Genomic DNA, 24,167 nt, shown 5'->3' on the forward strand with positions numbered 1-24,167 from the left:
CTGGTATAACAGTAAGTTAAGCCGACACATTCACTGTAACGTGTATTTCCTCGATAAAATTTTCTCCAGGGGAATATATGTGTTAATGTAAGTACCTGTAGATGGAGCAGAACATTGGTCACGACACAAGTCAAAGATAAAGGCACACGTCTGATTCAACAGCGCAGCAGTTGCTGCATATTAAGGAACGTTCTCCATGTTCCTCGTTTTCTGTCGCCCGCTCTGCTCCTGTCACTTCGGGAGTGTAAACTTGAAACACCGTGATCCTATATGCCGGCGCATTATAACAATCCTAACAGTCTCAACAGCCTAACGAATTACTTCCATTCCGTTTCACGATTTTAGTGCGTTTCGTGACGTCTGGTTCTGCGTGCTGAAGCATGCTCCGTCTCTCTCGATTCATAACGCAAGTACACGGTCGAAACTAATTTCAAGCGCAGTCGTAATGCTCCCAGCGATATAATTCCTGCAGTTTAATCCCTTCGAATGTAATATTTATAGGTAGAATGCTCCTTGCCGAACGTTTAACGCGCTCCCTGTCATTGTTGAAGCTTTAGAAGACGCAGACGAGGCTCCTTCGTTAAAACACGCGTGTACAATGCTGCTCGTAATTATTAGAATTATAGTGAATTATAAGTTTAATCCAGGGGAGTGACGTAAGGAGATCCCAAGCAGTTTCTTGTCGTAAATGAGATAAGGCGAAGTCTGTTTAAGCATTGTCTTTAGATTTCGCAGAAATACCGAAGATTATGTTGTAATATCAAATAGAGGAAAGATGCCAATGTCGTGCTGGTCTCCTAAATATTAATTCTCAATAGTTAATGAATATAAATGACATGTAATGGTAAGAATGTCAAGTAAATGCGAAATGAGAAATAGAAACAAAACCTTTCGAGCTTGTACTTTATTTTGTGCGTGCTATAAACTTTTAAATGAATCATGCTTCTTTATTTGTTCTTAATATATTATGTAAGTATATAAACGATTCCATTTCTCACCCATATTGGTATTAGGTTTTATTTTCATTCGAAGATTTACTATTTTTAGCAGAGGTGCGATTTAGGAGACCTAATATGTCACAAATAGATTAATAACAAATTAATTTGTTCTGGGAAAAATGGTAAACATCTAATAGTAGGTGCCTAACACATCTTCAAATTAGTACCATATACGAAATACATATAACGTAAAATATCTTAAGGGGTATTCCACTTTGAACGGTCGAAAAATTAAGCGCTGTACATATTGAGGCTGTAAAAAAGCAAGTAAAACAAATTAAAAATATTCTTTTTAATATTTTTGGTATAATATAAGAGTAGCTTAATAAATACCAAAAAGTTTTAATTCATTATATGTTGTATTTACTGAGAAAAATATCTTTAAAAATAGTTTAATTTTTTCGACCGATCGAAGTAGAATACCTCTTTAAGTGGTAGATATGATATTGACAACCCTCCCCTACACGCTCGAATCTACACTAGTTACATATCTGTAATTTTTAGTTTGTTTTGTCGTCTGATATCTCCCAAACTCATTCCCCGAAATCCTATAATACATACACAATCTGCCTATTTTAATCTCATACACTTGATACCAATATAGGTGAAATGCTAACCAAGCCAGCGCACATGAAGAAGTTAATGGACTATCACAGAGGAAAATCATTATATGTACTCCAAAATCTAAGTAACCTACAACTTAGTAGTTTTCAATCAGTATCTCAACATCTCTATCAATGTATAAAATGTATGTATATAAAATTTGTAATTGTATTTGTTATTGTATTGTAATAGTAAATGTACGGTTTATTTATATTTACGTCGCTAATAATCTGTAGCACGTGATGCGACAATAATAAATAGTAAAATAGTCTCTATTAATCTCCCCCATGTCATTACAGTATATTTCAAACAGATTTTGTTCAGAGTTGTTAAAATGATTTCTTAGCGAGTACCTAGGGGTAGGAGGAATCTACCTACGAATTTTCATGGTCATAGGATCAGTGGTTCCAGAGAAATCGTGATGTGTCAGTGGTATTTGGGTGTTATATATACTTATAGATAGATTATTTAAAAATAATATAAAACTGCTTAAATCTTCCTCTTGTCAAGACGAACAAAGTGATGTAACACACTTGTGAGTACAGTTAATATTTACAGAGAAAACGCACTTCAAAGTATGCAATTTCAAATATGTATAACAGTACTAAGAAAAATTATTTAAAAATAATAAAGCCGCTAAAACCTTCCTCTTGTCAACACGAACAAAGTGACGTAACACACTTGTGAGTACAGTTAATATTTACAGAGAAAGCGCACGTCAAAGTATGCAACTTCAAATTTATATAATAAATAATAAAGCATAGATTATAATCTATATCAGGCTTCCCACGTCCTTATCCCTCTCTAATCACAACAAAGAGCCTCGAAACGCAGCGTTCTCAGAACCATTGAACGCCAGGTTTCCAGCAAATAAATATCCGAAGGACCGTTCACCTCGCAGTCAGATGTATTTTTTACAACCCATCCGACAAACACCCGAAATCTTCGCCCCAAAGCGAAGGGACGGGGCGTCTATAAAGTCACAAGTACCCCTGTAAGTAGTAAAGACGCGAAAGGAGACAGTCACGTGGAAGCCAGGACGCATGCGTGTCGTGTTGCTCCTGCAGGACTTCGTACGGCGAGTCAGTCTGCATCTGGACTCCGGCTCGCGTACATTTTCCCGCTGTGCGTGTGAGTGAAAGGAACGAGAGGGGATCGTCTAGGACACCAACTATGACAATAATAACGCCTCTGCTGATACTGTGGACCCCGTTGATCGTCGTCGGAGCGACTCATCAATCAGAAGGTGAGGGATCGTGCCAGCAGGAAATTTCGCGGTTCGCATTAGGATTATTCGCACCATCGTCGCCTGGATTCCCACCCCTGTTTCTTCGTATCGCCACGCCATAGTATATTAGACGAACGCAGGGGGGAGGGGGGGGGGCGCTAATTATTTTCGGCTGCTCTTACGTTAAACGTTACATAATTCCACGAAGACAGGGGATTCCGAGCGGGACCTCTTGTTTGAAGTATTAACGGGCAAACAATGGAAGAACGCATTGAAACGGATTAAGGAACAAAGGATGCCAGCCGTGTGCATGCTCCTTGCGCGCACCATTTATTACGATTATGTAAATCCCCCGTCCCGAGGGACGCTTCTTTGGATATCCTTCTGCGCGGAAGGATGTTTGAATTAGTTTACCCCCGTGCAATTCGTTAATGGCCGGCGCAGAGGGTTTCAATCGTTTTTACTGTGCCTCTCAACACGTGGGCAATGCTGATTTCAATTATGTACATTGATTGTCGGTTTTGCCGTGTCGAGTGGTAAACACACGCTTCTTGCACCGTCGCTGGAATAGAAAATACCCCTGCGAATTCGAACGAGGTAGAAGCTTTTCAGCTTTCCTAAAGAAATAGAAAGCGAGGTGTCTGTGCGAGGAAGGTGTGCGTGTAATCCTGAGGAATGTTGAAACTGGCAGAACGCAGAGTACATTTATTTATCTGAAATTATTTAGTGTTTTTTATCGTCGTTTCTAAATTTCTATTATGGTATGTGGTCGCGTGAGGGAAGCACGTAAATCGGAATATTTATTTTAAGACTGATGCGATTTTGACGTCGCGGTGATTTCGTTTCGAAAATTGCTTCGCGATATTTCTACTCCCACGTTTTATACACTCTCGACCGTAAATATTCCGACAGAAAATAATCCCAAGGTCGGCGTACGTTTCCTTAACGAATGTTGTGGTTTCTCTGACACGGGTTCTTAAACGTACGACCCTCGTTTTGTGCTGACGGTTCGTGAGCGACCTGATATGTTTGTTACCTCAATATTTACGTTTCTACGGATATTTCCCGTGGACGAACTTTATTATGCCAAGCGGTCGCGAAAGTGGAATTTTAGAAGGGAAACAAAAGTTCGGGGTGATAATAACAGATTCGTTACTATCCAGAAATATTTCCACACCAGCATGGTTACTAGAATAATTATCTTTTACTGACGATAATATTCTTATTAATTTAATAACATCTTCATTATATAAGGTGGAGATGAATTAACGTTGCACCGTTTTAGAATACATTTAGAAGTCCATTTTAGTATTTACCATTAAAATGCTAAAACAAACATAACTTTAGGAATGTCGTTGAAACTATCTAAAGCCTGTTGTAGTGTTTCTCCTATTAACAATTGCATACAGTTAACCCCTCGTAGTCACACCTTCTTACAATCATAAATTGGTCACATGGGGTTGCCACTGCACCCCAGCGCCATGTTTCAGTTGCCATTTTCGTATTTTTTAATTTTTTAACATTCGAAATATAATTGTATAAATTTTGGTATGGTGATATTTGTAGTTGAAAAAAAAACAGTTGTGGAAAAAGCAAGTTTTTTGTTAAAGTTCACCAAATTTTTAAATTTTAGTATTAAGGTTTAAACACTCACAGAAATATTGGCAAAGCCATATACTTCAGGAAGAAAATTGCCTGGGGTGCGATGCACCCCGTGTGACCACAAAGGGTTAAGTAAAAGTGAATCTTATTAGGTATGCCTAATTATTGCGAGGCACAAGTTAGAATAATTTCATTCTTTTATAGAATCATATATTTTTCACTATTTTCTGATCAATTTCGACTACCATTACACACTGTGAAACTAATTTACATAGTTGTGGCAAAATTAGCAAGCCAAGCTTAATACGCGTGACCTACACAGACCTAGCAAATTTTCTTTTCGAAAGATTAAAAATCCGTCAAAGAGGAGTGATTTCTGCATTTGAAATTTATCGCGTTTGACAATAAGTTGGTGCCGAGTGTCGCGTCCTCTGTCGAAATAAAGTGGAAAATTTTGTAACCAGGTAAGAACGTAGAACATACGGGGAAGAAAACATTCACCAGAAGTCATTCTATAACTCTGCCCCACAATGGAAGTAGGACTTTCTGCACCGTTGAACGGAAAGGACCTCCTGAAATTGCTACGAATGTCAAATAGAATAACGCGACAGGAATTGCATGCCTGCAGGTATTCGTACTATCAATATCAAAAACTTCGCCCCTTATTTGCGATACAAACATCCCCAAAATAGCTACTAATTATCGACGTTCACCATTTCGATACGAACTCGTGAATGAATATTGCAGACTGAAAGTTTCGAGGCAGCAGTAGCGTCGTTTAATGACTGTGTGTTTTAATTTTCTTTGAAGTATCTGTGAAGAAAATATTAAAAAAAAAATACAGAGTGGTAGGAAGGGGAGTAAAAAGAGGAATACTGTTATTAGCAGTCATGAATAAAAGTCTCTACATCCTAGAACCGTTAGACCTTTTAATTAAATACTTTTAAAATTTTTCTAAAAATCATTTCTGTACATTGTTGGCAAACATCGTACACGAACCAATTATTAAGTAAGTTCCCGATTGTCATTTGCCATTATAAGCTCCTTTCTTCCCACACTGAAACACTTTACCTCATAAATACTCCAGAATTGAAGGATTTAAAAATCGAAATGTTCAAAATCTTCTGCACTTTAGATTTAGCATATTTTTGCAATGAGCTCAGCACCGTAATCTTGCTAAGATATTAATTTTTCTCTTTCCCACTCTCTCTAGTTTTTTTTTTTCAAAAGGTATATTGCGTTTTCTTGAAAGGGACAAATATTCTCTTACTGTTTTCAAGATTTGATTAATTGCATAAAGCATTTCTAACCCTCTGTCACTGAGTAAACAGCTTGAAATCATAGTCCTTTCGCCCCCATATTTAATTGTGTAAATTAAACGTCCTTCGTTCGATCGTTCTCGAAGCTGTCGTGGATGAAACGTTCGACATTCGAGGGCGGGAGCTTCAAAAGAGGACACACCTGTCTATGACATTCGTTTCCAGCCCTCAATAGTAAAATTTTCGCCACGTTTCGCCGAATCTAGCAGCGTTCCTTTTTTTATGCTGCAGTAAACATTGGTTTCCGCGTGCTGCAACACACATCATTGACTCTTCAGCAGCGAATCAGATTTCGCTTGAACTGCAAACTGCTTCGAAGCTTTTTTCACGTATTGCACAAGTGCTTCGTTACAATCCAGTAATAGTTATTTAGTACTCGGTACTACTTGAGTAATACGTGAAATTCAAAACTGTTATAACAGGTGGCGCAATAGTCACCATCCGTTTTATTTTGTGGTACAAAATAATGACACTTATAAATTTTATGACATCATGTTGCAAAGATAACATCCAAAAAATCACCGCCTTTCGAATTCATGTAAATTTATGCTCATTTATTACATCTTCCATGGTGTTGCGAAGAATTTGTGGGGTTAAATTATCGATTTCGTGTTGAATATTGTCCTTTAATTGTTGCAAAGCCAGCAGGCTATTCAATTATACCAATGCCTTCAAATAGCCCCAAAAAAGTTTTTAAACATTCGTCTAAATTTACGTTGTGTTAAGGCCATCGAAGAATCATTACGTAAAAACACCGACACAATTTTTCCGCGTTCATGAAGGGTGCACTTGCTCATCTTTATGGATAACACATTTCACGACTCTCTTCTATTAAAACGTGAAAACATCACTGACAGATACCTGAAATTAAAAGAATTAGGAGCTATTAACATCGGATGGCGACTTTTGCGCCATCTGTTATAATGAGTAATTTATTTAAGAAGACATTGAAGCATATTAATTACAATAATACTATCATCAAACATACGAACTTAGGTAACATTCCCAAAGCACGCGAAAGCAGAAAGATTGTTCCACAAAGCGTGTTAAAAGAAAATTCGAATTTTATTCCTCGAGTAACCTATGCGCAGAGCTTGACTAAGATTCCTTCACTTTTAATTCAGGTACCTGGAATATGTTTCGCTAAAATTTGCATTACTTGGAATATTCTTGATCGTATCCTCATTATCAGTAGAATACATTACAGCGATTTAATTAACAAGCAAACGGAAGAGAAGGTGGAGAGCAATTCCCTGTGACCCAGGTGGCATTTTAACTTCAAACTCCCCTCTCAGTTTCGCGATCGTCGTCTCACCTAGTTACCGCGGAACAGCTAACAGAGGAAAAATTAAGGTTCTGAATGGTTAGTGCTCTGTCGATCTTGAGGATTGGCCACGATTTCTCTCGGGGACTGCCACCCCCCAGGGAGTCAGTGGTCTGTGATAGACAGACCAGCGGTGGCTGACTCTAATAGTAGCGCTGTCGGAATGACCCACAGTCAAGAACGTGGCCGCCTCGATGCACGTGCGCCGTACCTGTGCACACGTGATAATAAGTTACTTCCTAAATTTGATAACCTGTCAGGACGAATTTGCTCCCGAAACTCCGTCGCGACATTAAGTTTAGTTTATTCGCTACTAGGTACATATTCAGTTACTCGCTTACGAGATCGTTCTCGTTGATTTTCAAACTGACGCAACGGCACTAATGTAGTGACGTGGAAATTAACGATGGCGGCCTGTAATCCGGTAATAAATAATGAACAGAAATTCGGCAAGCTGATATCATAGTCGACGTTGCAGGGATTTGCAAACTGGGTCACCAAGTACTCAGTTTTTATAAAATGCTTGACAGTAGCCCTAGATAATAATTTTGCTTGAGGAAACGTTTAAATAAGGACTCTTCGTATTTTGTATCAGAAAATTATTTTTTCACGACGCGCCTTCAAATGTTCATTAAGGGAGGAAGCCACTGTGACGGTCGAAAATAAAGGCTATTTTCAAGACATTCTTTTGTAATGAAATATATACCAGCGGCTGTAGAAGTGATGGAGAACACCGGTTCTCGTTAGATCACCGAAGTTAAGCGTCGCGGGGCGGTGTGCTGGGGAAAGATGGGAGACCACCTTTCTCCCGGTGCGCTGCTGCTGCTGGGACCCGAGGGAGAGAGGAGGGAACAAAAAAATGGGACTTATAGTTCGTTGGGCAATATAAGCAAAAAATACCTATACAAAACCTTCCGTAACTCCCAGAATTTTTCGAGATCCACTTTGAAATTGTGCAGGTATATTTTCGAGACCCCAAATATTATGAAAATACAAAAAAAGAAAAATCGGGTAAAAAAAATAATTTACAGTGGCTTCCCTTCTTAACACCTGTCGATATTAGACTTATCATTAGTTTTTATGATTGTATGTCACATCCTTAACATGTTGTCTGTATTTTAAGATGGATAGGGTGAAGATTTAAATCTTGCGAAGTGTGTTAGAATTTAATCCAACACTGGGCTTATGAAAATTTAATACAATACTTTCAATTTCCAAATATTAATTAGTACCGAAGTACTAAAACACTTGGTTCGAAGCTCATTTCATTCTCACATTCACAGCGCGGCTGTATGCTGAACACATAATAATAATCTACGTATTAAACATTACACAGGTAATTCAGATTTTAATATTGAATTTCAACAACGTTCGTTCCAAATGTTAAAGTTTACAGAACATTTTTCTCCGCAACAGTTGGCGCCCAAATGATGCGCACTCAAATAAACTCTCACGCCTTCGAATACACATCATCATTGTGTATCGCAAATTGTCGCGCAGCGTTCATTTTCCACGCAACATTTCAACGTGAAATTACACGAAACGAGCGTTAAAAAACATGCGAAAATTTGAGCATCCATTCGAGTGCGCTCGCCCGAAAATCCCCGGCGGCCGGACTTTCGAATGAAAAGTTTCGTTAAAACTTATCCTAATCCTATTTAAATATAAAGCGGCCAAGGGATTAGCATAGATTAACATTCATTCCTATACAAATGGCTCACAACTTTCAATAAAACGTCAACGTCCGCGGGGAACCACATTAATTTCCTCGTCACCGAAGTCGTTTGCATTAATTATTTTCATTATCATTCCGATGGAATGCCATCGCAGGCAGACTTGTTATAGTGGGGCTGCATGTCTCATCGCTCCGCGATACAGTTGCCCTCGAATAATCCGTACGATGGGCAAGAGATGCAAGCTTTCTGGAAACACGAAGATATAAGAAAGATAATTTATTTTCGCTTATAATTAAATTGAACTGGAAAGCCAAGGACTAAAATTTATTTCGTTTTACACCTTAAAGCTAACAAAGAGCCAAGTAACCAAGGAACCATTTTCCTTCTTTTTCATTCATCATTCTGATTTTTAATTTCCATTTTTAAGGGGTTGTACCTAGTCAGGCGGCCGAAAAGAGGCGAATATTTGTGATTTTTTTTTTAAGAAGCGTAAACATATATTTTTACAAAACTTTTTCCGCTTCAAAGAGCAACATTTAAAGAACATGTGGTAATTTTTTCGTAGAAAAATATTTATGTTTATAAGAAAATAACAAGCGACATCCAAGAAGCCTTTTTAAAAATTTGGTTTTGCGGTGATATTTTTCGCGTGATTTTTGCACGAAAAAATCAGGATTTCAACTTTAAATAGCCTCCATTTTATTTTAATCAGAGGATACATTAATGTATTAACGAAATCTTTTTGGTATTTTGATTTTAGATAATCTGCTTCCGATTGACAGTGCTCACCGCAAAAGCAATTTTTTAAAAAGGCTTCTTGGATGTCGCTTGTTATTTTCTTATAAACATAAATATTTTTCTACGAAAAAATTACCAAATGTTCTATAAATATTGCTCTTTTAAGTGCAAAAAGTTCTGTAAGAATATATGCATCCACTTTTTCAAAAAAAATTCACAAACATTCGGCTCTTTTCGGCCGCCTGACTAGGTATAACCCCTTAAGCGCAAGTAGTTTCCACAGAAATTTCAAATATCATTCTACTATCTCTATTTATTTTGTAATAATAATTCTTTATTGCACCAGTAGACATTACGAAAGTAACAAGAAGATAAAAAAACACGTACATACAAGCAAACCATAAAGAGAAAAGTAGCAGAGTTAGAAATTATATATTATACGTAAAAGTAGAAGTAGAGTGCAAAGTATTTTTCTAATAAATAAATGTAGCTTCCCTGACCATTTAAAAATTCCTTAACATAATCCCTGCCCTAACTTAAGCTTCCCAAATTTCGAAAACAAACGTCCTGCAAGCGTACACCCACAATCACCTTCTTCCCCAAACTTTGAACCATAAAATACACTAACAATTCTCCACTTCTCCCTCATCGAAGGGGCATGCACTCTCCCAGCCTCGGATATCGCATACATCCAAAAACCTGCCATCGCGAGATGATACTCCGCGATACGGAAGTAATACCGGCGTCATGAAGCAAAGAAACAATAAAGTGCTCAGCGGTGCGGTATAGGAAGCCAGTCAGCAGCAATTTTAAACTTCATGTCACGGCCAGCCTCGCTAATTATTCGCGAGCACGCGAATCAGAGAAATTCCTTTCTCTTTCGGCGCGAGTTGCAGCGGGCGTATACGTGTACACAACGGCGGCACGCAACGCCATACAGCGCAGCCTGGTTCCCATTATATAACACGCTTCTGTTATGCAAATGTAGACGCGTGTCTGGGGTGGACGGTGCTCTTACGCGATGTTCGGTGGTCGAATTTTCCTGAGCAACGGGGAAAACTCCGCCTGGGAGCTTGACAAGTACCAATGTAATCCGCGCCCACGACCGACCTGCTACACGTGTCAGCTTTATTCCGTGATTTAATAACGCGTTTCCATGGAATGTTGATGGCCCCCCGCATCAGCCAGACGTTCAGCTTGGTCGTTTCCCGCCATTCACGCCAATATTGGGACGATTTTAGTCACTTAACGGATCGCTTTCTGGGATATCTTCGATTAGTGAATTTCCAATCGATTGGAAATAGTGTGGATAGATGTTTATTGGATATCCGTGCAATTAATTTAAAGCAGCCGTTCCAGTCTGAATCTATTTTTTGTTTTATATTTCATTTTTCGAAAGTTCAACTTTTCAAGAATACGCTTTTAAGAGGATTTTGGGAAATTCGAAAAATTCATCTAGTAATAGACATTCGAGTAAAATGCGTGGGTAAAACCCGGCCACTTGGTGCTCACGTAAAATTTTAAACGCCTTTTTCTCAAAACAGTATTGTTAAAATCGATGGAAACAATATCTCGGAAAGTTATTATTCAATTCGAATGAAACTTTTTTTATTTTGAAGGATATACTTCTGTGTAGTGGAGGAACTATTAACATTTTGAAAAATTGCAAATTTGTAAGTTTTAAAGGCGTTGAAAGGATGAAAAATATGGGGAAAAAGTGATTTCAAACTTCAAGTGTAGTTATTTTCTCAAAAAATGTGATTTTTTTATTTTTTTGCTGGTAAGTCTACTAGCGAGTTTCATGCCTTTTAATAATCTGGCATTGTGTTTTATTTGAGACCAATGATTTAGGTGATACAAGTTCCACTGTTTTGGATGAATTTTTTGACAAAATTAAATTATATGTAGTAGTTTTGCTTTAATTAATTCCTAAAGATCACCTATTTTATGAGCTCTAGACCGGATCATTCCCTTAATTTAATACACACTTTAAACAGAATTACTTTTTTAAAATTGGTCCAAACGACTTGAATTCTTTTGAGAAGCTAGAAGGATTAGTTTATTTGGTGACGTGTTTCGGCGTTTTGACAAAAATTACAACTGGTCGAAATAGTGAAGGTCGCTTTTTCAACTTTTTTTATTTGACCCTGTAATGAAAATTTAAAGATCCCGTTAATAGATTTAAGTAAGTTGTATAAATGCTGAAAATTTCATGAAAATCTTCGATCTCTAAAACTGAATAAATTCAAATATTTTTTCGAACAATAGCAATTTTTATTTTCAAATATTTTGCCACTAACAACTTTACCACTATTTCTCCTAATTTCTCTCATATTTTCAGCATAATTAATTATATTTCGCGTTTTCTTTCTCCTAACGCGAAACTATCGCGGCTCAATATGAAAGTGACACTCTCATGTCTTACTTGTCACTTGACGGTTATTTTGCAACACTTCTTTCATAATATTGAAATATAAATTAATATAACAAACTAAGAGAAATCTCAATTTTTATGATTTCTTGATTTACGCAAAAATCACCGGCACGCATAGTGATGATCAAAAGAAAGTTTAAAATTCGTATTCTTACATATATGTGTAAGTAACTTAATACTTAATGCTTTAAGTATTATCTAGCCCATATAGAGATATAATTCTTTACAATGGAAGTATCTTATATTTCTTATAGTTCACAGTTTAAATTGCCTTTTCACCACTACTGTAGATGCATAAATTATAGTTGAAATTGTCCCCTTTGCAAGATCACCAATGGGACTTCAGTATCCTAAAGCGTCACAATTTCTCGAAAATAGGGAAACCGTGCTGTGCCATATATTCTGAGATAGAATCACAACTAACTTTCTGATTTATAAGCAAATTTTCATACTTCCTCAAGTCTATATATTCATTGTTAATAACCATTTCACTATCTGCCCTTCACTCGAGGATACGGTCTCATCAACGTCGCTGGAATTTAAAACTAACAGAAGAAGGGAGCCCGTTCTTCCCGGACGTTCGTCCCGTATACAAAAAGTTGTTGCATAAAAATCCCCTGATGAAATTTAATTAACACCCGTGGTCCGTTCGTAGCGCAGCGAAATGAGGCGAATTCAATTAATTCTGCAAATTTGTGCTACCCGAACTTCATGATTCATGCGTCCGCAAATATTTGCACGGCATTCTGTTACTTTTACGGGATGCTGTAACTGCACTTTTGCTGGAGCACCGGTATAATTGTTTGCAGGCGGCTAGCACAATCGCATTTCCTGCGATCGGTTAGTGCAAACGGCGGGTCATCGATTTCGCCGCCCACCTGAGCATATATTATATTCAACGGGCGCGTTATCATCGTTCTGTAGATAGCGCCAGGTATCTCCTGAACCGGTGGGCGATTCGAGACCGCCCCAATCGGGAGGAAAAATGTACCACAGTCGAGGCTGATACTTGGGGGCTCTGTCAGCTACAAGATTTGATGCTTTGTGAAATTTCCAGCCCCGACGATTCGATGATCCGTTTAAATAGGTACGATACACGCGACCACGGCGGCGAACGTCGCGATTTTAAAGCCGCTTAGAGAAATAAAATGCGGATCACGCGAAATAGCGTAGCATTTGATTCACTCCCGTTCAAACGTTATCATACGCTGTGGTAGAAAATTATACTCACAGTCTGTGGTGGGCAGGAGGTTCGCTATATTATTTGTCAGACACGATTGGGAGCGTCATACTTTCGAACGCTCCGGGGGTAAATTCGAGGATGGAGGCTTTGGAAAAGAGGGATTATAGAGAAATCGGTTATGTACGTTTAACGGGGTATTCTACTGTGACACGCGATTTTATTAACTTTCTTCGGGAATTTTTTTTATGGACTTAATGAAATATTTTTATTACGAACCAGGCGTGGCAGATTGGGTGTACGTAGAATTTTCTTCACTGGAACAGTTTGCGAAACTTTAAACGCGATTTCCTCAAAACGGTGTTTTAGAAAATGGTTGTCTCAAATTCTACTTGATCGATTGGACCCATCGTGTACACACATCTTCAGCAGACGTGTAGTTATTGTCCCCAGCAGAATTAGGACAAAATTTTTGCAAATTTCCTTTTAATTTTATACCCCGAATAAGACGAAGAAAAATCGCGAACACTTAAGGGGTGATTCTCGTCCAACAGCCCCAAAAGTAACTGATATTTAAGAATGTTTTTTTTAAAAAAAAAGTGTTCCTCATGTTGGATTAAACTCTTTTGGGATATAAGGAGGCATCTTTAAACTTGCAGAAAATATTTTTTTTATGTTGATCCTTCTTATTATTTATTAATTATTGTGAAACCTTATCCACCTCTTCGACGATGTAACTCCTGTTGGCGGGATGGGTAGTCACAAAAAATAGATGTTTCTTAAAGTTAGATAGTTTACGCTGGGATTGGTCCACTTTAAAGAAGAAAAAAATAAAAAATTGAAAGAGTTAAAGCATTTGAACGAAAAAGTAAGTTTTTTTCTTTGACAAATTTTTCATATTATTCTTTGTATCGACGAAAACAGTATTATAAATAAAAACTAAAATTAAAATTTTAGGTCCAGTGCTAACGTAAATTATTTAGCTTTAAGAAAATTTTCTTCTTTTTGCAATCAGATGACTGTGACAGGTGCTACACCTGATGCCAACATCGTCGAAGAGGTTAGCGATTCCGCAATAATTAATAAATAATAAGAATGATCGACATAGAAAAAAATTCTACAAATTTAAAGATGCCTCCTTACATCCCAAAGAGTTTAATGCAATATGTTCAACTTATATGTTCGCTTATAAATATTTCTTGACACATGTGATCCTTTAGTTCCATTCGCACTAAGTGGATCATCCGACAAGTTGTTTTTCAGGACCCAATATTTCCCAAAACCAATGTCTACTCCTTCGTCTAATGTCTAAGGCTAATCACTGTTCTACGTCTAACCCTAATCGCTGAAACACATTGAATAAAGTAACAAATGAATCGTTTAGATAGAAATCGGTGGAATCTATCACGAACGGCTCCAGCAGGGAACCTTCCCTTCGGAGGTTCAAAAAACCTTCCCTGTGAAATGTACGTGTCTAACTACGGTTCGCTTATCGACCTCGACAATTACCGGGAATCACGACGATTATCACATCGGAATCGGCCAAGTTTCTCGATCACGTGCGACAGCGAAATTATTTTTTATTTTCCCGAATGGCGCCGTAATGACGAACATTTCTCGCGGTGTGGAAAATTGTCAGGGGAGACGTGAATTCTTCGCGAAATATTTCCCGCCCTCCGTTCAATCTCGGGCGAAATCAACAGGCGACGAAAAAAAAAAAAATATCCTTGATAAACTTTTCCAATGGCCGCGCCTTCGTGCGCCGATTGCGCGCATTCGCCGAAACTATTATCAATGTACACACCTCGCCGGAACCTCCGTGCAATCGAACGATCGTTGAAGTTAAATTGGCTCGCTAATTAATTTCCGCGTAGTTGCTCGTCCGATCACCGCTCATTTCTTGCGCGCCGCGCGTGTCCGGCCGTATTCCGTGTTCTTTTCGACTTTAACCGTTGATACGTGTTTTGTAAGAGGTAACCGTTGAGTGTCATCGATTTCACGAGTTGTAAAGTCGACACTCGAATATCTCGACTTAAGGACGCGGTTGTTTGAGTTACGCCCGCATCATTGGATTCTTGTAGTCAGCTATTGAAGCTACTAGCAAATAAAGAAGTTAGGACTAGTTGGAGTTTCGCAAGGAACTGGTTAAAAAATATTCTTCTTGAAATGTAGTTGAAGGTGGGACTCTTAGACGTACTCTGATTGGTCACTCAGTTGGTCAAATAAGTTTCTAGTTCTTTGCTCTATGGTGTCCAAGAGTTTATGGTGTTGCTTGGGTCGAACTCCAAGGTATGCAACGTTTAACAGGTCCCACCTGGATAACAAATTTTTGCAAATAGGTTCCCAAAATATTCGAAGACTTACGATTTGACAACGACGCGTGTCGTGGCTGTTAACAGTCGTCGCTGTATTTTTTAAATTCGCTGTTTTTGTCATTTGGCTCGATGAAAGCTTCGTTGAAACAAAAAACAGAAAATTGAATCGCTCTGCGCTTGGCACTTGCTAGTCACGCGGTACCGTTCACAATGTCAAAGTGTGCAGTCTTTAAGATTCCTTCCTGCACTTGAACGGTGCCTTCTTTCTCTGATGCTTTCTAATTAAATGTCAACTCATCTTTCTTTATATTCCGCGGTAATAATGATGCCTTTGTTGTGCATTGTGCAAGATCGCCGGGGTAAATGGAGTAACGTAATTGGAATAAATATTGCTCGCAATGAAACTTCGCGAATAAACGTGGCCGGAAGGTGGCTACGCGGCGCAATTTAGTAAGTACCTCGAATAAAATTTCTACAAAGCACTTGTATATTTCTCAAGTGCTCATTAACGCGAATAGTTTTTGCTTGAAAACATTTTTTAGGTAACGCATGTATGAAGAACTAGAAGGAGATATGTTTCTGGTTCGGTGGGTTGCTGGGCGCGTCTGACTATAAACGATCCTCTTCCCCTTAGGCTATTATGCACAGCGCACAGTGCGGCCGAATGATACAATTTTGGGCGAAAATTTAAATACAGTTATAAATGTCAAAATATTGGAATATATTTACGGAAAATAAAATTAGTAACTAAAATTTTACAAACTTTTTAAAATTATTCACCATTCACCGATTCGCTTAAGCTGATTTGCAAGTCAACAATATCTATTGAATCGTTTGATTCGTCTTGCTCAGCTGTAAGGTATTTTCTAATTTCTGTAAAATCTTTATCTTGCTTTTTTGAAGTAGCTTTTCGATGACTTGAAATGAGAGGGTCGGACGTAAGCAAGAGAATATTGAAAAGATACGTATTCGTGCCTTCACTACTTGTTTTGCGCGCGTGGCTTAGTCGATGTTTCCTTATTTCTTTATATATATATATTTGTTTAGTAAAAAATATTATTAAAGAGGCTTTTTAAAAAAGTTTCTTTTATTTTGCAGTGATAACTCAAAAACGGAGGTTTCAATCGATTCAAAACAAATTCGAGCCTCTGCACGAAATGTGTAGTTTCGGACCAGACTTAAATTAAAGTTAATAAAACCTCTTATTCTTTATGAAAAGAAACTAAGACCTCATCTTTTGGGGCTCGGGGGATGGTAAAACCTCATCAATGGGGTCTCAACAGGGTTTTAGTAATTTTTGCATTACATATTCCTCCCACCAGTAGCGCAGTCAGGATTTAATCTCGGGGGGAGGCGAGTTGAACAGATACAAATATTTTTACTGCAAATTCAATAAAATTCATTAGGTGATTAGAAAAAATTACTTAAAGAGAAAAAATCCAGTTTTCTTTTCTTTTTACAAAGCTCTTAAATTATTTCAGATGTGGTTACATTAAACTCCTGTTTCTTTTTTCTTTGGGGGGTACCAGAGCCCCTTGCTACCCCCACCATTATGTGCGCCACTGCCACCCACTGTAATAATGTACTTACACATTGAATGCTTCAAACGTAGCGCTATAATTCAGCGCTGTCCAAGGTCGCTCCCGCGGGAGCTTGGGGTTCTCCCACTCTCGTCCGCGTTGTCAGGGATACCGCGCGACGCTAAAGAGGCGGCTAACACATAAGTACGACGTGCGTAGAGCTCGAGCCCCCCTAACCGCGAAGACGCTAGCCCGGCTAGCCCGTCATGGCAGCCTTCTTAGCGTCGCGCAGTCTCCTTGCCGACGAAAGGCACGCTGTGCGGGAGAAAGATTGGAAGGGGAAGCAGGCGCGTGAGGGGCCCCTACGCTGGACAGCGCTGCTATAATTAATGTCTTTATACTGCAAAACGATTCACAATGGTGCCAGCCAACTCAATAATTCAAATGCAAACATAGAACCCCACATACCGCGCAGCAATTCCAAACATCACGCTTCACACAAGCAACTTCAGCAACGCCTATTCACAATCCCTTACAAAACTACTCGCCAACCAATCACTGCCCCTCACTCTCCTTTAATAAACTTTCACGCCCGAGCCTTGACAATTTCGTCATCCGGCTGCACGAAGTCCGCAACATTAACAATGTACGAAGTCCGATAACCCAGCTTACAAGAACCCGAGAAACGACGTTCCTCGAAGCGAGCGCGTCGCCGTGGATACGTAATAGTGAGCCGCCGCCACAAGATTTCACGCACACGCGCGCAGGCCCGCACACACGCGGGATGAAGAAAAGTTGGCGAACCGAGCGGGCGAAAGAAACGTCACGTATTTCGGTAAGGTAAGAAGGTGCCAGTGAAATTTAAAGTGCGCAACCCGTTTCTTCTGCCGTTGGAGACGCGAGTGGCAAAGGCAGAGGGGGCGAGGGCGAAGTCCTTGCCCCGCGAGTTGCTGGAGGGTTGTTCCGTCGTCTTGCCACGTTCACTTCCCCGTCTTCGTCTTCGTTATAGTCGTCATCGTTAGGGCGGCTGAGGAACGGCATGAGGCCGTTGTAACGTGACGTGTGTGACTGCTGTTTCACGATGAGGAGACCGTTCAAAGTTTCCCCCCTCCGTGACACGTGACGTAGCTATGCAACCGCAACGCGCGTATTCATTATGACTTCGGTAGCAGCGGCCGCGGGGAGGGCGCTAGGCGGGTACTGCTGGAAGCCCGAGTGGGAGGAAATTATGCCGCGTGTCTCCTTATGCTCCAATACCTCCGTGGCTGGCGGTGCATAGTTACGTGACGTGTTGAAGACGGATAGCTGTTACTACGATAATTCACGGCGTCCTACGAACTATCGGCTGGCACACAATCTTCATCGACCGATTCACACCTTCGGTCCTAGCGTCCTCTTCTTTCCGTGCCAACCATTCGTTGTAGTTATCGATCAGTTTCGATACCCCGCTAGGGAGGGCAATGGTGAACGAGGATATTCGGCGGGGTCGAATTTTCTAATGCGTTCGAGTGGAAAATGCTTGACCAGTTTAGGGATGTATTACATATAACAGTGACCTTTATTCCAAGAGCTTTTAGAGATGCTCCTTGAAGGTACACTCCCTATAGAAGAGTTGGTGATTAACTAAATAAAACACTGTGTAAATAAGGATCAAATAAAAGTTACTTTAACTTAAGATTATCCCACGAATAAAGTTAACTTTTTTCGAGTTTCAACTTCAGCGTCGAATAAATTTTTCCACTTCTGAACGATCACAAGCCTTGCAATGTCAGCTCATACGTACTTGACTAAATATGTTGGAGAATCTCTTTACTATTTCGAATTCCTTTATAGTCCCCTACCTTATGATTTTTGAGATCTGAATTGAAGACTCCTTGCAAGGGAAAACACTGTAATTAGCACAATTAAAAGAAAGAACAAATTTCATCGGAAAATATTCTACGTGCCAGTGGTAATAGTATAGAATTTGATTTTTGCCACTTATGGTGTTTTCTACAAGGACTCTTCAATTGTCCAAGGTACAAAGCTAGGGTTCATTATTCGGCTAAACCCTTCAACGAGGAATTCTCTATCGAACCTGCTGGCTTTCCTTTTATCTCATCTTTGTTTACTTACGTCAAAAGTCACAGATGAATGATGAATGACACCACAGTTCTATAACACTCTTTTATCCCAGAACATGTGTTCCGAGGTACCAGCAATCACGGTACATAGAGATACAGGAAGCTCGCGGCCAGCGGGTTTCCCGATCCCATTCATTCCTTGTTTTTTTCATTAGCCACACCTACAAATCTTCTTCTCTATCTACACGCCCGTCCACTTCTCCGTTCATCTCCCTCTGCTTTTCCGCTCGATTGTTCTTTTCCCCTTGAATAGTTTTCCCTTCATCTTCGCCCAGTAGCCGGCTCCTTCCCTCTGACCGTGCCGAGCGTTAATCACCCAGCAAGAAGATCGATCAGCGATTAATGAGAAACGTCGACGGAGTGGAGGTGGAAATTTACACGGTTCGCTCCGCCGCGGCAATGAAAGAGGTAGGACGTCTTCTTCCGGAATTGATCGATCCCGAATCCTTGGCACCTTTCGAGGCCGTCCCTGCGAGTGGTAATGGAGCGTTAGAAGTCTGCGTATAGAGAGGATTAGCACGAGGGCACCACCTCGGCTTCCATAATTCACGTTAACCTTTTGAGGTATCGTCGGTCGGACCCTTCAATAAAGCGATCGGAGGAGTTACGGCGACGCCACTGTCGAAATGCTATTATAGCGCGGGCCGTAAATCGATCAATAACGAACGTCTTTACGGAAAATCGCCACCCACCGTTGACAAAAATCAATGTAACTGGTGCACCGCTGGCAGTCGCGCTCACACGATCTTCCGAACTTTTTAAATGCTTCTTCTTGCCGAGTTACAGTGATAGGGACATTTAGTTGCATACTACGTTGACCGAGTAGCTCGGCTATAGAGAAGTCGTTCGTTGAATTCGATCGTTTCATTTCATTAATTTTTATTTCAGTTCGTCTCGCGTCCAACTCGCTGCTTTACTTCGGGCTCGGGAACGTTAGGGTAACAGAAAATTCGGAATGGTTTCTTGAATTATTAATATACCACCTTTCTGGATAAATAAGAATACGATCGTTCAGAAATATATAGGTAGGTAAATTTTGAATCTGGATTGTTGAGACAGTTGGTACTTTCATCTTTTTTATTACATAGGCAAATAATGTTCCCGCCAATTTTTTTTAAAAATACACTCCAGAGTCTAATTCTAACTGTCTGCTTTTTCCTTATTTTTCATCGTTTCCCTTTCGTCCTCTCTAAAATTTTCTCTTTCCACTTTTTAGCAGTAAATTTTCTTCTTTCATTCCTCTGCCTTTTCTGCTGCGCCAAACTTTTCTCTTCTTTCACGCAATACACAAAGAAACAAACAAGGGACCCCCGCGAACCCGCACTCACCGATTGGAACGCAACTTTGTGGGTTTATAGAGCGACTCAAGACAAGAACAACGGTATGTTTCATTGGTGCCCAATCGCCCCATTATGGTTTTGAAAACTAGCCTCAAAGTAGGGTTGCCAATTCTTCTTAAGGAAACTATAGTACTTTCCGGCCAAATGTGATAAAAAGTATAGTACATTGTGAAAAAATATAGTAGTTTTCTGAGAAAATCATCTTATTTTTTAAGTGTATACAATCGAACCTCGATAGCTCGAATCTCAAGGGAAGGGAAAAAATCTTCGAATTATAGAGGTTTCGGCTTATCGAGTTTTCGAGTAATAAAGGTTCAGCAAACGAAAATTCGACTTACACAGGCTTTGTACGATTATTAATCAATCTAGGTCAATCGTTTATTGTATACCTCGAACTCAAATAGGCACTCCCACTTTTTCGCGTATAACTCCCACAGTACAAGAGGCAGCAAAAAAATTTCAGACAGAAGTTTAATGGTAGGTACAATAAACGCAAACTTGGGTTAAAGAAATTTTGAAAAGAGTTTAAAAAAAAAATCCCCGACGGAAAAAACTTTTCTCAAAATTTCGGTAAAACAAGTTTTCAGCGTTTAGTGCACCATTAAACATTTTTTTAAAAATATTTTTTCCTGTTTTCTTTTTGTACTTTAGGAGTTACACGCGAAAAAGTGGGAGTGCCTATTTGCACTCCTAAACAACATAATGTTCTTGTCTCGAGTCACTCAATAAACTCACAAAGTTGCGTTCCAATCAGTAAGTAAGGGTTCGCGGTGGTCCCTTGTAAGCTAGATAGAGCTACAATTAAGTTAACAATTTTTCCAATTACTTAGCAGCCACTATTATCATTCCTTTCTCATTGAGCTCAAAGATAGTCCCCTACATGGAACTATCTATCTAACTGTACTCATGCACATTTTCAACCTTGACCGTGACTATGTTCTCAAAAAAAAAATATCATTCCTTTTAAGCAAACTTTGCCATGTAATAAAAATGTAGTTGCCTTAGCTTAATCTCGCCCCTGCATCCACAGTTTTATTTTATCTTGATGCATTGTAGTAGGTGGTCCAGTCGTTTGCCCGAAAATAAGACGATTTAGATTCCCTGCAATCCCCGATTACAACCGACCAGCCTATCAAGGATTTCGGGCAGAATCTCGTCGGGGGTATCTCCCGTCTTCTCTCACCATGAATTCTTCCAGAGACTTTCTTACTAACGATCGATTCGAAATTCACACCCCCATTGACATCTGGGCGATTTCGTGGCCCAGCTCTCTTGCCGTGAATGCTTTCCTGAATAGAAGACAAAGTGCATTCACGTTGTGCAGAAAAGAACTAGTACATTTCTCCCTGGATTTATGTTGAATAAATTTTACAAGCATCCAAAGCTATTTCTGCTGGAGGCATTTGTTTCGTACAACCCTTGACAAAGGGATGTAACGGGTCTCAAATAATTTATGAAGCTATGAGTCACTATTAACTTAATATTAATCGACTAACGTCCAAAGTACTAATAAGACTTGAATTTTTAAACGACCATGCCGACATCTCCTTGGCGACAGCTGTAAATGAATGGTTCAGTGGTCGGTAATTTAAAACTTTAATTTAAATTTCATTTGAGTTTAAACACCGCGGTATAATTATTCGCTAACTGTGACACTGCCTGTGTATCGAGGACTGAAAGGTTTTAAAAATTCCATGGTTGATAAAATTAGGAAGCAATTAGCCACATGTGATTTCGTCGTTTGCCTCGGTGTGCATTATATCGGATTTCAATTTATGTAGAATACGAAAACTTCATGAATTTTAAGTAAACTTCTTGGTCCTTTGAATTCGAAAATAAGTAAAATAATAGTTGTTTCATTGGTAGCGTTGAAAGAAAAACGAAACATGTTTGGAGAAATTAAATTTGACTTTGGTGTTTCATGAGGATATATAATTTGCCAATTAAAAGCAATTTATTATTTCCAGGCTGTCTTAATTCCTAGTGGAGTACTCGCACGCTTTAGAAACTTCTAGTATTAAGTTGAAAGTAGAAAATGTGAGGGGGGCGGCAGAAATGTTTGTTGATGAAATGTTCGTGTCACACTTAATTTTCCAATATCACTCGTTCGATTTGTCTACCACTCCTATGAGGATTTCGATTCATTGCTGCGGCGGAGCGTTCGCAGCACCGACGAGATTTAGTGTTCTAGTTCCGGTGACCTGTGCATGAAAAAGTAATTGTACTTCCATTTCCACTAGCTTTTCAGGGAAAACAAATGTATTTTGTATACTTCACTGTACACTTCACAGGAAACCTGATTAACTAGTTATGGACAGTATCGTTCAATTTGTTGACCCAGTACCAGTTGAAGTTTCATTTTTAAATACTTATATCGTGTCATAGCTCACTTTAGATTACTTGAAAAGCAAATTGGCCCATTAAAATGGAATGGAAAACTGTTCCATTCAGGTTTAATAACCCCAGCAGTCTCAAAGGGACGCAGATTTCAAATATTTCAAACAATCCTATCGAATCCAAAGAATTAGCAAAACTATTATTTTTCAATCTTTTTTTATTTATATTAAGTTTATTATATAAAATTATCTTGGCAGAATACTGCATTAAATTTACAGTTTAAAATATATAAGTTACGTTATAGATAATGAGCCTTTCAATAATTATTTATTTATTACTTCATTTTATTACTATTAATAATGATTACGTTAGCTTTTTTAACTTTATTGAAACCAATTTTTTTAAGGTTTATTGAAAATCGTAAGGATCCTAATATGGTGGGGGGTAGTAGTGTTATTACAATCTTTTAGTGATGTAATTAAATTATTAAATAAATAATTTGTTTGCATTGATCAAGTAAATTTATATCTACGTATATTATATTAGAGTTATATTAACTTTGTTGTTATTTATAATAGTCTGATTAGTTTTAAAACACTTGTTTGTTTAGTCAAAAATATGCATTATATATGACGCTACAGATGGATCATTAAAGAAACTTTTTAAATAAAGTTTCTTTTGTTTTGCAGTGATAGCTCAAAAACGGAGGTACCAATCGATTCAAAACCTAAATTAAAGTTAATGAAAACCCTTATTCTTTATGAAAAGAAACTAAGACCTCATCTTTTGGGGCTTGGGGGATGGTAAAACTTCACCAATGTGCTTTTAATCTGTTTTCATAAATCCACTTCATCAACACAAAGTGCAGAAAAATTTCAGTTTTCAAATTCTCCAACAGAAAACAATCTCACCCTCCAAAAAACTCTGTTCTACACCACAAGATCAGTATCCATGGTCACCGTTATCAAATTCTTTCTAAGACATAAAATCAAAAGTTATACTAGGAGTAATTTACTCCAACTATCCACTTCCAGCACCCTCGATCGCCACTACTTTGTCGCGGAACGCATAAGGATACAAGTTGCCGAAGAACCCAAGGTACTACCTAGATCCACAATTCCCCCATCCCCTATTTCCTTCCTCTCATAACCCAGGAATACATCAACGACCCCGAGTTACGCATTCGTCGTCCAGTGGAGAGCTTCAGAGGACCATATGCGCATTCCTCGCTCGTTTCCGTAGCCCGGATACGCGTTTACAACCGTCGCCTATCCCCGAGGACACAAGCGTATAAATCTATTACCGTACGACGACGTTTCCTAGATCCACGTGAAGGATGATCATAGGCGGAAGAAGAGAACTAGGGGGGGAAGCTGTGCGAGCAGAGAAGGAAGCGAAGCCGATTTGGAAGGAGCCAGAGACAGAGGCAA

The 24,167-nt window shown here is 39.0% G+C and overlaps 1 protein-coding gene across 2 annotated transcripts in view; it reads left to right on the forward strand.

The window, feature by feature from the left end:
* Window positions 1-2,700: 2,700 nt before the first annotated feature.
* LOC143376530 (neurotrimin) overlaps window positions 2,701-24,167 on the forward strand; it is a 266,194-nt gene continuing 244,727 nt past the window's right edge. For both annotated transcript variants that reach the window (XM_076827003.1, XM_076827006.1), the window contains exon 1: window positions 2,701-2,847. In XM_076827003.1, the coding sequence (XP_076683118.1) occupies window positions 2,775-2,847 (73 nt within the window). In that variant the 5' untranslated portion in view covers window positions 2,701-2,774. The remainder of the gene's footprint in view (window positions 2,848-24,167) is intronic.

This window comes from Andrena cerasifolii, chromosome 14 (genome assembly GCF_050908995.1).
Source record: "Andrena cerasifolii isolate SP2316 chromosome 14, iyAndCera1_principal, whole genome shotgun sequence".
Taxonomy (NCBI): Eukaryota; Metazoa; Arthropoda; class Insecta; order Hymenoptera; family Andrenidae; genus Andrena; species Andrena cerasifolii.